The sequence below is a fragment of the Xiphias gladius genome, chromosome 16, assembly GCF_016859285.1.
Source record: "Xiphias gladius isolate SHS-SW01 ecotype Sanya breed wild chromosome 16, ASM1685928v1, whole genome shotgun sequence".
NCBI lineage: Eukaryota > Metazoa > Chordata > Actinopteri > Istiophoriformes > Xiphiidae > Xiphias > Xiphias gladius.
This window is the reverse complement of record NC_053415.1, coordinates 17,328,544-17,342,754: the sequence shown is the minus strand read 5'-3', so window position 1 is coordinate 17,342,754 and position 14,211 is coordinate 17,328,544. Positions and strand designations below refer to the sequence as shown.

General features: G+C 41.6%; 1 protein-coding gene across 7 annotated transcripts in view; it reads right to left on the bottom strand.

Annotated features, from left to right (window-relative positions):
• Window positions 1-14,211, bottom strand: part of myo16 (myosin XVI) — a 107,302-nt gene extending 93,091 nt beyond the window's left edge. For 5 of the 7 annotated variants that reach the window (XR_005709123.1, XM_040148882.1, XM_040148880.1 and 2 more), the window contains exon 1: window positions 7,865-8,015. Coding sequence is in view for 2 of the 7 variants with exons in the window: in XM_040148878.1 (XP_040004812.1) it covers window positions 7,865-7,982 (118 nt within the window). In the remaining 5 variants the exon portion in view is untranslated. Of the gene's footprint in view, window positions 1-5,621; window positions 5,821-7,864; window positions 8,016-14,147 lie in introns of those variants that run through there. The other 2 variants (XM_040148883.1, XM_040148881.1) reach the window with 2 other exon arrangements.

Here is a 14,211-nt window from a genome sequence, read left to right as displayed (position 1 = left end):
CAATGATACAGAGTGATCCAAAATGGTAGAGGGAGATAAAAACATGAGGAGAGAGTAGGAAGAGAAAGACATGACAACCGTAATTATCATGGAAATAAAAATTAAGTATAATTGTAATGATTTGAAGCAGCCCCATAGCACTATATGTATGCAAATGGTTACGGTTTTTTAATACAGGGAACATTGTACATGAAATTAAATGTTGAGATGTATGCAGATATTCAATAATTACTGACAAGATTGGCATGGTTCCTGTGGCAAAATGGTCTAGTTTCTAGCTAGACTTGCTGAAGCTGTGAGCAGCTCTCCCATCAAGTGGCATTAGACAAACAGATCTCAAGGCAAACACAGCGGGTATACAGACATTTGGTCACAGTGCCATCAATAATTCCATTTCATGCAAGTTCAGTTTTATTTAGCCATTCTGCAGACCACAGGAGAAGAGACAAAGTGTTTATAAACCACTGCAAAACAAAAAAAGGAAAGTAAACAGAAATAGTGTCAGTGAGATAAATTGTAATGGCCCTATTTAACTAAACAGCCCCAGGAACTAACTTTCGCTAACCAACATTTGTGCATTCATGCAACGTTTGTATTTTTGCATTCTGACAACTGAGAAGAGCAGCATTAAGGTAGTAAAGAACTAAAAAGTGACAAATTGGTTTAAGACACAATTTTTGTGCAAGACTAGGCAACAGCACAGATTCATATGTAGTTTCTCATAATTTAATGTTACATTACTGTGTTGTGTTTACTACTGGTATTAGAAAGCTGCTGTGCACTGGCAAAAACGGACTCCGAAAATGGCAGAAAGGCTAGTACTGTAATTCCGCTGTGTGTTTCACTGCTATTTTTCTGCTTTGGTACATAACTGCACTGAAACAAAGGGAGTAAGTTTTGTTTCTCTCAAGTCTCCCTCTCCAAAACTCATCAGTAACACTAACATTACACCACATTTATGATTCCCATCCACAGTTCTAATATGGATACTATTAGCAGCGAGCGCACGCTTGGCTTTCGATTGAATGGTCTACACAAGTCGTAGCAGTCACAAGGCTTATGTTTGATTAGTCAGCAGCATTTACCGAGGCCCATTTATTGATTTCAGCCCATGAACAAAAAAATTGAGCGAAGTTTGAAAGGTAGTTCAAGCAGAATATGTGAGTGAACTGATACACTCACGACTTACACATACAGGGCAGTGTATTTAAGCCCTGTATGTCTCTAATCACTTTCCCTCTGCCATGCACTCTGTTGCAGTTCTTTCCTGAAAACAGTTACTGCTGCCATGGCAGGTGTTTAAATATCATTTCACAGTCTCCAAACTTGATCTCAACATCCCATAGGCTCTACGTTCCCCTGGCACAAGCTATAATCGATCCCCGGCCTCTGATGTGCTAATTTTGGTGTAGCAAACAGAGAGTGACAAGGTCAGACCGTAGACACCAAATATCCAAAGAACATATTGTGCTTTCACACTAGGGTTGAGGGTTTTAAAACTATGTCTTTAAAATCATAACTATCATAACTTCCTGGGGATAAATTACTCTTTTCCAAGAAAAAAAAATGTAATTTGTTGTTGTGAAAGGAGTTTGATTTTAAACAAAGAAATGCAGATAATCCGAAATTTTTTTTTGATGTTTCTGATTTCATACACTACCGGTCAAAAGTTTTAGAACACCTGAATTTTTCCAGGTGTTACTGAAATTTACATATTGTAATGTCTCAGCGCCCTCCGAAATTAACAAAACAACATATAACAAATAAATAAAGATTTTAAAAAAAGGAATCATGGAATCTTAAATCCTAAATTTTATCTAACTTTTGGACTCATTCAGCAGCCAAACACACTCATAGTTTTCTTTCTACAATGGAAATCAAATATTTTTCAGAATGTTGCAGAAAGTCCCACAAATGTGTTGCACTTGTAGGCTGCTTTGCTTTCAGTGGGATTTAATCCTGGAGACTGTGCTGGTCTTCCATCATTTGAAGCCACCATCTAGTTCTTTTCCTCTAATGTTGTGGGTCATTATCTTGTAGGATGAACCCCTGACCAACCAGACTGTTTTCCTTTATTACTCGCCTTTTTTCTCACCATTCTGAAAGCAATGTACAGAACTACTTCCTGCAGTACAGTATTGTCCTAATAATGAATCAGAGGCGGTAGTAACACGGTTTGTTCCAACACTGCCTTTGTACAGAAAAAGAGTTTGTATGTAATCAGCAACAGTTGGGGCACCTGTAGGAATTGTTTGAATTAACTTTCAAGGCTTAACTTCGATCACTGCAGGAAAGTTGTAAATTAAACAATTTCTTAATTCCTGAAAATGGCCTGTTTTTTCTTGGAAGTTTAAATGATTTTTTTCTTTTTTTCAGTCCAGTCACTGGACTTGAACTGCTTAAATTTCAATAAAAACTGGGAAAAAAATGGGTCAGTTCTAACACTTTTGACCAGTAGTGTATACAAAAGTTTAAATGATAATATTAGTAAAACAACAATTCCCCTTTCAAGTTCACTGTCGTTGAAATTAACAAAAACACAATGCAAACCATACAGAATTATTTTATCCTCTGTTATTTTCTTATAAGTTTTAATATATCTGAGAGGTTGTATGGGAGCTCATGACCATCTTTATAGTGCTAACCGGAGGTTATTACAGCGGCAGGGAGGTAAAGTCATGTTGTTCTGGTGGTTTGAGGCATGGGAACATTGGGAGCTCTACCAGTTGAATGCTGCTCTGCACGTTGATTTGTGGATGGAGGCCTGCCTGCCTGCCTGCCTGCCTCACTACGCAACTCCTGAATTTTTGTTAACATATTTTGCACTCCACTTCATAGATACTTATTGCAAAAAATATTTCGTCCGCCAGCTTTAACTGTAAGCTGCCATTTTAGCATGAAAGTAACTGGAAGAAACCAATGTAGCTGAACAGTTTAGGCAATTATACTAGTGTTTTTTCATCCAGTATGCAAACACACAGGCTAGAAACCTGGGATTCCACAGGTTTTTCCACAGAACAGGAGGTATATTTTGGCAAGACCTAACATGTATTCAATCCTAATTCACTCACAAATTATGTGATTGAAATGGACAATCCAGTGGTTTAAATGCAGGTAAACCTTAAGAATCCTTTTTAAAAAAAACCCTTCTGCAATTAAAAGGACCATATGAAAAAAACAAGTTTAAAATGAAAAGTTTTAACATAATAAATCTCTACACAACTCCTAAGATAAAACTACATAACTAAACCCTCTTCACAGTCTGTGTATGAGAGCATGTTTAAATGTGACAGTGTTCGTGTACAGGTCCAGACACCATATCGGACCATAGCCTTGCCAAACAGCTGACACCAGACGGAGGAAGGACTGACTGCACACACACTCACAAAAACAACACACGCACACAAGCTGACTTCAGCATGGCATAAACACAACCCATCATGTCGCTAAGCAACCTCCTTGAAATGCCTCCAGTAGTCAGGACCAGCGAACCAGAGAGGCACGGAGTGAACTGAAAGATAAAACATAAAACTAAACACACTGTTTAACCAAATCGAACAAGAAAGGATGCAGTATTAGAGGCCCAGAGTGGAATGACTTAAAGCCAAATTCCGATTATTTACTTACAACTGTTACTTACAACAAAAGAAAAAAAACACTATGCTGAGTTGTGTTTTGCTACAGGGCAGTTCTGTTGTCAGAGTGGAGAGAGAGAGATCTCCACTACTGACCCACTTGTGCCCCCATCCATGCCACCCAAAACGCTGGCAGACTCACAGTCAGTCACTCAGCGAAGCTTTTAAACTGACTTAAAGCACATGCCAGCACTGCTTTATATTGTCTGTACTAGAGCCCTTTAACATCCACCGTGATTCCTCTTCACGATACACATATGTATGTATACAGTACAAGGACTATGACATGCAAAAACACACCTGCAAAGGACATATTTCCTCTGTGTTAAATTAAACAGTCTGAAATAGCCTCAAGTGTATTCATCCCCTTCCTATTCATAATTGATGTCCCAAACCTCCCAACAGTACTGAGGCTGGGCAGACTGATTTCTGGCATCTCACTCCTTTTCAAAGACACCTTCATAGCATCGACACTGCTCCACTAAACTCTACCTTACAACAACATCATGATCCATCCTATACTGACTGATTCCCTCTTTCACAAAACAGCAATAATTTTTCTTCTACTGTGTTTGCAACTAAACATGCTACCTTTGTTCCTGAACTCTCTGCTTTAAGAGCACAGGCAAATGTGTTACATGTGTCAGGACAAAAAGCCTTAACCCTTACACACTATACTTGTTGCTGTGATTTCTTAATAAAACAGGATGGTCTGTTTAGGAACGGGAGATAAATGACTAAAAGCCAATTCAAATGTAAATGTATCTCTTTCTTTCTCTCTCTCTGCATTTTCTCCCTAGATACAAACAGTTTACACATGCCTGTCACGGGAGGTCAAGATACTAGATCGCCTACAGTACAGTGCCCTTGGAGTTTGATTGCTCTGCTCAACAACAATATGGCCTTGATGGTAGCCACTGAAAAGATGTGAAACAAACCACCATCTCAAATTCACCTCAACAACGTGAGACACGGTGCATTCCAGTAGATATGTAGACCAACTGATAGTCTTAGTAATGGATTATACTTTCCAAATCTAGACTAAATGTCTATCCTTTGATCCCTGAAGTAATCTATTTCCCTATTCAGGATGCTGTCCAAAGAGAAGAGACACTGAGCTAAGGATTTTGATTGGCTTTGTCGTGATCTCTAGGCTCTACCCTTCCACTCTGGCTGTTTGTCCCTCAGGAGTCAGTGCAGGTCAGCTGGTCATTAATCACATATCCAGATGAATGGCACGGGCTTTGCCAAAGAACTCACAGCAGAGTGGTGCACTGCAAAGGAAGAAGCCCACCCTTAAATCGGATGAGCCACCCTCACACTCCACTGGTGGAAAAGCAGCTTCTCTGCATAAGTGTTTTTAGCTAGCGCTTTCCAGCTCCAGGGGCAGTAGCTGACCCTGCGCTTTGATCTCTCTGAGGAGAGGGACAAGTGATAAGACTATTTCGCTAAGGGACCGGAACATTAGCATATGATAACTCAAAGTATCAGCACACCAAGTTGCTTGACAACAACACTGCAACAAGACAGCATGTCTCTCTCTAATACACATTAACATAATCACAACAGATTCACATTCAAGTATAGCTCTAAAGTGTGCCAACCTATACATGTACACTTACAATAATTCTCATTATAGTGAGGATTTCCCACAACACACTGAAATCATTCTTGCACAATCAGCTGTTTATTCCCAGTCAGAAACACACACATTCTTCCACACTAAGTGTGTCATGATATATTTAGACCAGTGACAACTGCACAGCACATCTGCCTTTCTTTTCATTCCCTGTGGCATGCCGGGAGCAGCACATGACATCCATGCACATTATCACACACATGTCCTCTCTCTATGTTCGTCTCACATGTTGTCAAGACCTGAAGTCAGTTATCAGAGCAAAAGTCACACCTACACTCGCCATCACCCTCAAAATCAGCCTTCACTCTAATGAGAAGGGAGGGAGTAGAGAAAAAGCAGAGCCTTACCAGTGAGAGCCCGACCACAGGAGACACCAGGGTACGGAGGGGAGAGAAATGTGTCTGCCCGACGAAAACCCAACAAGAGCCGCCTCCCGTGCTCCGCCACCAAATTAATTTCACACTCTCTCACCTCCCCGCCACTGTGATGTCACTCATTCATCCGTTTCTTCGTAGCCATGGCAACTCAGCCGCTTCGAGTTGTTCATTCTTGTACATCTGCCTCTCTCTCTCTCTCTCTCTCTCTCTTTCTATGTCCCTCCCCCTCTCCAGACCCCAGTGAAGCCAGCCCACTTACTCCATCTGAGGGGTACAGTTACACCCCGAGCCTCACTAGCATCCACCCCCTTTCTTCTCCACAATCACATCGCGGAGCTGGTGTAAAAAACAAGTAGGAGGGTACAAAACACAAAAAGGGGAGGTGCTGGGATTCACCTCATGTAGCGTACACGCCCTGAAGAGTTTGTGGTCGGACAGATGTACTTTTTTCAAGGCAACCCATAAAGACAGAAATGGCAGACAAAGAGAACTGCCCGGCAAAGGAGACACAACAGAGCCTGAGCAGGTGTGCCTGCAAATCTCTTGTTTAGACGTGAGCCAGCTGTCTCATTTGCACACATTCATACAGGAAAACACTACATATAATGGAGCCTAAACACTGATGCACAGATGTTTTTTTAACTCCCTAATGCACTCACACACACATAAACCCAAACCCTCAGGCATGCAGTGTAGTGTGAGGTGATAAATAGTAAATGACCACCACCATCATTATTAAGGTACCTCTCTGCTAATAATCCTCATGTTGACCTTGGAAAAGGGGGAGGAAAACCTGGTCATTGAAAAACAAATCAAACAAAGACACACACTTATACACCCCATTACCCTGTGAAGCCACGTCCTTTATTCAATTATGAGCTGCCTTCTCCCTCAGTCCACATTTCTTCTCAGAGCAAGGCCCCTCTACAAAAACCTCCACAGGCCATGTTAATGACTGCCTTGCTTCAACCATTTCACCCTGCACAATTACCACTCACCACCCTAATGTTCTCATCTTATAATTCTACGTTCTGCATCTCGACCACGCACACGGAGAGGAACAGATCAAAAATGGAGACAGAGAGACACGAGTAGTTAAATAAATAAATGAATAAATGAATAACATCTACTTGTCAGACAGTCTCTGAGAAGACTATGATCTCTAATGAAACAACGGACACAGAGGCAGAGGTACAAAATTAATTAAGCAATGACCAAGTAAATAAAGATGTGCTAAAGGAGAACAGAGAGAGAGAGAGAGAGAGAGGAGGATATCTCTGAAAAAAGAGAGGTCTCCTTTCTGTGCATCTCTTCATGCATCGTCTGGTTTTTAATTAGCTTCCCCTGCTTTCCTCCTGGAAAATCTCTCCATCTGACTGCATCAGTCCCTTGCTCCACATTCTTAATCTCTCGGTTGCCTCTCACATAATTAATGGTGGTCTTAGCCTACCACCAGTACCATTTCTCAGCTTTTTTTTCCATGCATAGTATGTCACAATTTATTTCAGCTGTCAACTGATGTATTCTGACAACACAAACTACTGGGAGAGGTTGTCTAATAAAAGTCTGCATTTTTATATATTTTTTCAAATCTCTATTAGAAGCATCATTATTAGACCTAAAAACCACATTTTGCACAGCCAAACCGCTTTGCCATACATAATGTACATACAGTGGATATTATGGATTACTAACATGCTTTCACAGTCAGAGCTGGTTTGTTTGCAGAGAGTGGCGGAGGCTCAACTTAGTGCTGTTGCTTATGCTGACATTATGATGCTGGCTAGGAATTAACCCCAATTCCTTTTTTTTTTCCAGTGAAGAAATAAAAGCGCAGAGTGGCGCGGCACGGAGAACGGAAAGCCTAACATGAGACCATTCATATCAGCATAGGTTAAGGCTAACGCTAACGTTAAGTCAGTAAAAATCACTTAAAAATATTGCAGTAAAAAGAAAAAAAAAAAAGATACCTAATGCTCTCTCTGTTAAAACACAACACACTTCAATGCAATAACTTTTGACACGGGAAACCGTTATAACTGTTCTGACCTTATAATTGTACAGCAGTTGCATTCCCCTCGTACTTTCCATAGTAGAGAGGGGGTTTAGCTAACTAGCATCTAATTAGCATCTAACTAGCTTCTAACTAGCATCTAACTAGCATCTTGATGAGGCAGTGGTTGTTTGCATGTTTGTGTAAACAGCTGTTTTACCTCCGCGATAGTTAAAACTCCCCCCGGTCTTGTGGGCAGCATGACTCCCGTCCATATATATGAAGTTATAAAAAGTTATTATGCCTAATTCCTCCTCTTCTTTACCACTATTGCGCATCTGTCCCGTGAAAAGTGTCGTTACCGTAATGTCATGCAGTTAATTGATAGTGAACAGGTTGTATGAGCCGACAGAGCGCATGAACTGATTAAGCTAACCGAAAAGGGGACAGTTGACTTTTAATTACCTACAGTACGGTACGGTACTGTTGGCTAAAATCGCCCTTTTTTTGTGTGTTTTCACAAATATGATAAACGTTTCACAAATCTGAAACTGTTTTAAAGAGTCTTTAGCTTTTCTGGGACAATATGGTCCAGACTTGACAAGTTTAATTGGTGCTGTTTTTGATCTGGACTTGATCCAATGTCTAGATGTGAAAAAAGCAGGGGAATCTCTTTCTTGTTTTCTTAAATAAAATACATTTTTCAGAAATGTTTAAAGTGGGTTTCAAACAGCGTTAAGGCTTTAACTACTTTGTCTAACACAACAGTAAGAGGTGAAAAAAATGGAGAATGGAGAAGCGTGTTTGAACATTGAAAAAAATATTTTTTGCTGTGCACAATTTAAGGTTTTTGTTTTAAAGTAAGCGTTTTCAGTTTTTTTTTTTAAATTAAATTACAGTTTAAGATTTCTTGGTTGCTTTGACCTCCATTTATTTCAGTAAACACATTTGAATACATGCACATTCTGTGTTTGATTATGTTTTCCTTACAGGGACTTGATTTCACATCTCTCTGGTCTTGCACAGTGCAGTGCTAGACACACAAACAGAATGGAGTAATTTAACAGACTGACTTAATTATTAGTTCGAATGGGCTACATACAGTAACTGGCCAGATTTGACATCCACACAATGAGCAGTCTGTCTCTCTGTGACTATATGGGACTGCCAATACTCAGCATACAGCAGTCTGTTCTTTGATCTATAAGGACTGCACTGGTGCAGTATGAACCCTCGAAGTTATCACAGTTTACTCTGACAACTCTTTATTGCACTCATCTACTTGTCACAGAGGTAAACATGAGGTCATGGCTCCATCTGAGCTAAACTCCCTCTATTCTGGTATAAGGTTAATTGGCAAATGGAAGATGGAGACAAAGTAAGTACAGAGGAAAGAGGTGGGAGAGGCCCAGGGGTGAGTGAGTATTAAATCTTGGAATTGAGGTCCATCGGGGGCATGAAACTCCCAGGCTGGTGGTTCAAATCACACACACGCACACACACCTGAAGAGGGAACCTGTAATCCAAAGCAATTCCCTCCACAGTATGGTCTGAGGTGTTGCTTTAACTAGAAATAATCCCTCTCTTCAGAACTCGGCACTTAGAGAAATGAGCAGAGAATACGAAAAGACTAACATAGTCCTTTTTTTGCCCCCTCCTCCGTGCTTTCTCTTCCTCTTCACCACTCACATTACCCTTCACCTTGAGTCCTCTCTCTTTCCCTTCACTATGTTCCACCATCAATCTGACTCGGCCGTATGTTATCTTCTCCTCAACTGTTTTCCTCTCACACACTGCTTCTTGCCCCACTTTTTCATCCATATATCCTCTACCTCTCTCATGCCCACTGTTACAGGCAACCGTTTGACAGGGATCCACGGATCCTAAGAATGATAGTGAGTGAGGGTGTATCATAGCATTGTCAGAGGGGAGCATCATGCCCCATTAAGTACTGACCCAATTTGATTAGGGTTGAATGTGAGAGATGACATGTTTGAAATCAGGCGCACAAACATCACAGCTAGACGTTATCTTTCATCTCAGCGTAAATTCCCCCCACGGCTTCGCGGATAGATCAAAGCTCTGTTGTTAAAGGGAATACTTAACCAATCCTGTTCAAATCGTTAACACGTCTCTGCAGCGGGGCTCATACTCAGCACTCTAATATACAGTACACTGTCTAGCTGCAAATAAGAGAACCTGGTAGGTGGATAAGTGTTTTGTGTGCAAGGGGGGAGAGTCCATGTGTGCATGTGCCTGTGTTTTTTTATGTGTGTGTGAGAGGCCTTATAGCGATGAGAGCAGTGAAGCGGCTACATTTCATGCACCTGCCCTAATACACATTCCAGAAAGAGGAGAGAACCAGCTGCTTCTTGAACTGCTCCGTCGGCCCCCCGTTTTTTTTATCTTTTCTTCCCTCCCACCTCTTTCTTCTTGCTGAGAAGGACCTTCACCATCTTCCCCTGTCACCATCCTTGCCATGTCACACACTCTAGTCATTTCAGCTCCCACTCACACACTAAATTACCCTCATAACATTCAAGTACCGGTAAATATTGAGGGCTTTCTTTCTCTATTTACAAGTATAAATTCCAGCACTGCTCACTTTACCTCAATTACCGCTCAATGTACAAATAAAATACAGCTCTCCCATTCCAGTTCAGGGGACAAACAGGTGAGAGGCAATACATGTTCACACTCACGACGCGAATGTAGTAGAAGCAAGCCCTGGCAAGCCCAGACACTGACCCTGACATCAGTGTCTCTTACTGATCGGGTGTTCAATGATAGCTCTGGAGGGGAAACAAAGTCTGCAAGGCCACCAGTCACATACCAGCAGCAGCAAGCCCACATTAGTATGAGGAAGTCTTCTTTAGAAAGATAAGGTCATATGGGGAACAGCCTCCTGCTCCTCTGACAAAGACTATAATATAGGGCTTGGTCAACCTTTGTATGCACCTGTTTAGTACTGAATCCATGCAGATAGCTCTGCATTGATGATATTGTTTCATCCGATGGAGGTACTCTCAGACCAAAGGTTTGGATTTAATCTTAGCCTGCTGGAAGTGTTGCACTCCCAAATAACATGTTATTGCTGCTGCTGCCAGCAGTGCTTCCCACCACCTGTCATTAGCTTTAGCTGCTATTTGAGTTGACCAACTGTCCAGTCCCATGGGCCCTACTTATAATAGTAGTCTGGGATTGTATCCTCATCTCAAGACAATTCTTCAACTCGTGCGGACACCAGAGATATAGAGGAAGAAGTAAAATGGCAATAATGCCAGTTTTGGATTACACATCCTGTTTATTTTACTTCTATTTATCACATTTTCAGGAGTTTGAGTCCATTCAAAAAAGCTCTAACGTCCAGCATTGGACAAGATCAACTGACTGTAACAGTCAAAAAATGTATTTTAAACAAATCAACCCAAGACAGCTTTGCTTTAATCTAATTATTTAATCATTTAAGTAATTTAAGTAATTTGGACGCTTCCTTCAAGTGTAATTCCACCAATTTTACGTATCTGTTCACAGGTCTTGGGGAGTACTGCTGCACATGTGAAAAAAGTTGCAAGTCTTTGGTCGCTCCAGGGGGAGCTGTGCAAAACCTGATGATTTTCCTCAAGTAATGTCAGTTCAGTCAGTAGGGGTAGGGTTTGAAGACTACAAATTTGTAAATGAAAAAAATCTGGGGGTTTGGACTTAGAAAGAAGTGAGTGTACAAGACCGCAGTAGCCTGCTCCTCATCTCTGCATGAGGCTGGCAGATTGAAGCTACATTAGCTGCCACTAGCATAACACACCCAAATCCAAGACCAAACTGTCGGCGGTTGGGTTGCATTGTGGGTAATGTAGGCGCCAGGTTTTTGACATGGAAGCAGAATGTCTGTAATAAAAAAGATGATATCTCTGTTTCTGCCACAGTGTATATGGAAAAGGATTTGATGATTTTTTTCTATTTTATATCACTGTAAACAGAATTGCTTTGCTGTTGGTCGGAGAAAATAAACAATTGTAATTAGACATATCCTTTGGCTCAAGAATCAGTGGGCACTTTTTTTGACATTACAGACGGAACAATTCATTAATCAAAAAATTACCTGTGGGGTCAATCAATATTAAAATTAAAAAATTAAATTTAAGGCACTTTTCAGATTCACACCTCTTGTAGATATTGCACATTTTCAGTTAAAAATGACAAACATCTGTCTCAAGTCATACATATAGTTCACCAATTATGAATAGTACATATTGGGATGGATTACAATCTGCAATAATCAGATTTAAGGGTGAGATAAATCTATGGCTTCCTCAGATAAACAGTAACGACCTTAATGCCATCTTACCCCCACTTCTGTCTGCCCATTCAATTGCCTGCCCTATGACGTGGGGGGGGGGGGGGTGGAGCTGGAAAGGAGATCCAGTAAGTGTCGTAACCAGTCAGTCTCATCTAAAAATAGATCAGCTGGTTGACAGACCAAGGGTTAGACATAAAAAATGTAGACAAAGGCTTCTGACCAAAAGAAGGGCCCAAAGTTAGAGGTGTTAGCAAACTGGATATTTTCTCCAGTTCGGCTTGACTGATCAGACAGCAGACAGAAATATTCAAGTGAACAGGTGGTGGTAGTATTTCTGGTTTTACCTTTCTTAATTTTATGCAGCCATGACTTTCACAACCAAAGAGCATGTCATCACAGTATACTGTGAACAAGTATTGCCCGCTTTAATCATTCATAAAAGGTGTAATTTAAATCTTGCCAAAGCCACAGGGCTTCAGCATCGCAACACAGCCGGCGGGCTGCTTTACATGAGTGAAACAGTGGGGGGGGGCGGTATATTCCTTGAACACCTCTGGAGTTCTAACAGCAGCAGATCCATCAAAAACCTTCCTTGTGGGGAAAAGTCTTTGCACAGCCATCCCGTCTCCCCCTCGTCCTGCTCTTCGTCATCATCCTCTGTTGCTCATAAATCAACCCATAATTATCAGGGAGGGTGGTGACTAAGTCTTGAGACCATGTGGCTCAACAGCTGACCACAGCACAGGAGACTGGGCTGCGTCCTGACACAGACTGTCAGACTACAGATTTCAGACATTAGTTTCTTGCCAGCTACATCCAAAGACCAGTGCAGCACGCATAGTTATACTCCGAATAAGAAGAGTATGGGAGAAGAAACAGAACAGACTGGGAAACCACTGCTGGAAAATGGCATTGTGAAAGGAGCTAATCTTTTTTTCAATTTAAAGAGAGAGTGATACCTCCATGCAACACTGCCAGACACAGAGGCCCACAATCTGGCTGAGCAAGAGGACAGATGGGTGTACACACACACACACACACACACACGCACAAACACGCACGCACATCTTGCAGGAAGGGGTGCAGGGTGACTGAAATGGCTGGTCCTCCTTGTACATCAGTCTACCATGATTTCTTTTTTATATAATGTTCAACATTCACCACTCTACTTCATGTCATCCCAAGGGTTTAACACCAACAACTTCAACCCACATGAACTCTTTCTCTCTCTCTCCCTTCTCTCTCTCTGTCTCTCTCTCTCTCACACACACACACACACACACACACACACACACACACACACACACACACACACACACACACACACAGACACACACAGAGAGAGACCCTCACTGGGGTGTGTAGACTCTCAGCTGTTTGAATGAGCCCATCTGTGAGCTCCTATGAAACAAAAGCAGAGTTTTGTGGGGTGACATAGCCAGAGCTATGTTCTTCTGTGTTACTCAGTTACATTCTGTCACATCAGCATTACAGACTGTAAAATCTGTTCTGCTCACTGTCTCTTCTCTATTCTTTCCTATCTGCCCACCACTATGCTCTGTTCTGTGGTCTCTAATTTCCTCCCTTACTTGTTCTGCCTCTACCTCTCTTGCTTTGTGACTATCCCCCGTCTCACTGTCTCTAAACACTGAGACACAGACAGGCACTGTACACATCGAAAAACCACAGCGCGATTGGGTGAAAGTTGCCCAAGGTCCTCTGAAACTGGGACAATTCCCAACTGACATCCAGTACCCCAAAGGCTCTTTGGAGGGGTGCACGTTCATGTGTGCAGTGAACAAGCCAATAAACCTGTTTCCCTTTTTCTGCGCTGCCAGCCGACACACATGCAACATTTCGGGGCAACAACGGCATGCAAGAGGAAAAAAAGGGAAAGAAACAAAGGGCAGTCTACAAGCAGTGAACCAAGATAAGGCCATTTGAGAAAAAGAAATAGTCTGTTTCTTGGAAAATATATAAACCTGAATGAGTGCTGACAGAGACAGACATTTGAATCTTTGTGAGATTTTTGTTCAGTTATGGAAACAAATTCATGCAAAGGGTAAAGAATCCAAAATCATAGCGAGAACTAATTGCCAGTGGCCCAACAGCGTGGCATCAGGCCTTCTGTGACCGGAACTCGCACACAGCTGCAGCAAACAACAGAGAAAACACACAGACAAACCGCAGACAAGTGGCACCATACCTCACAGGGACATTTCCCCGTAGTTCTTGATGCTTTCTTTCGAAGGTAGGAAATGAAATCCAGA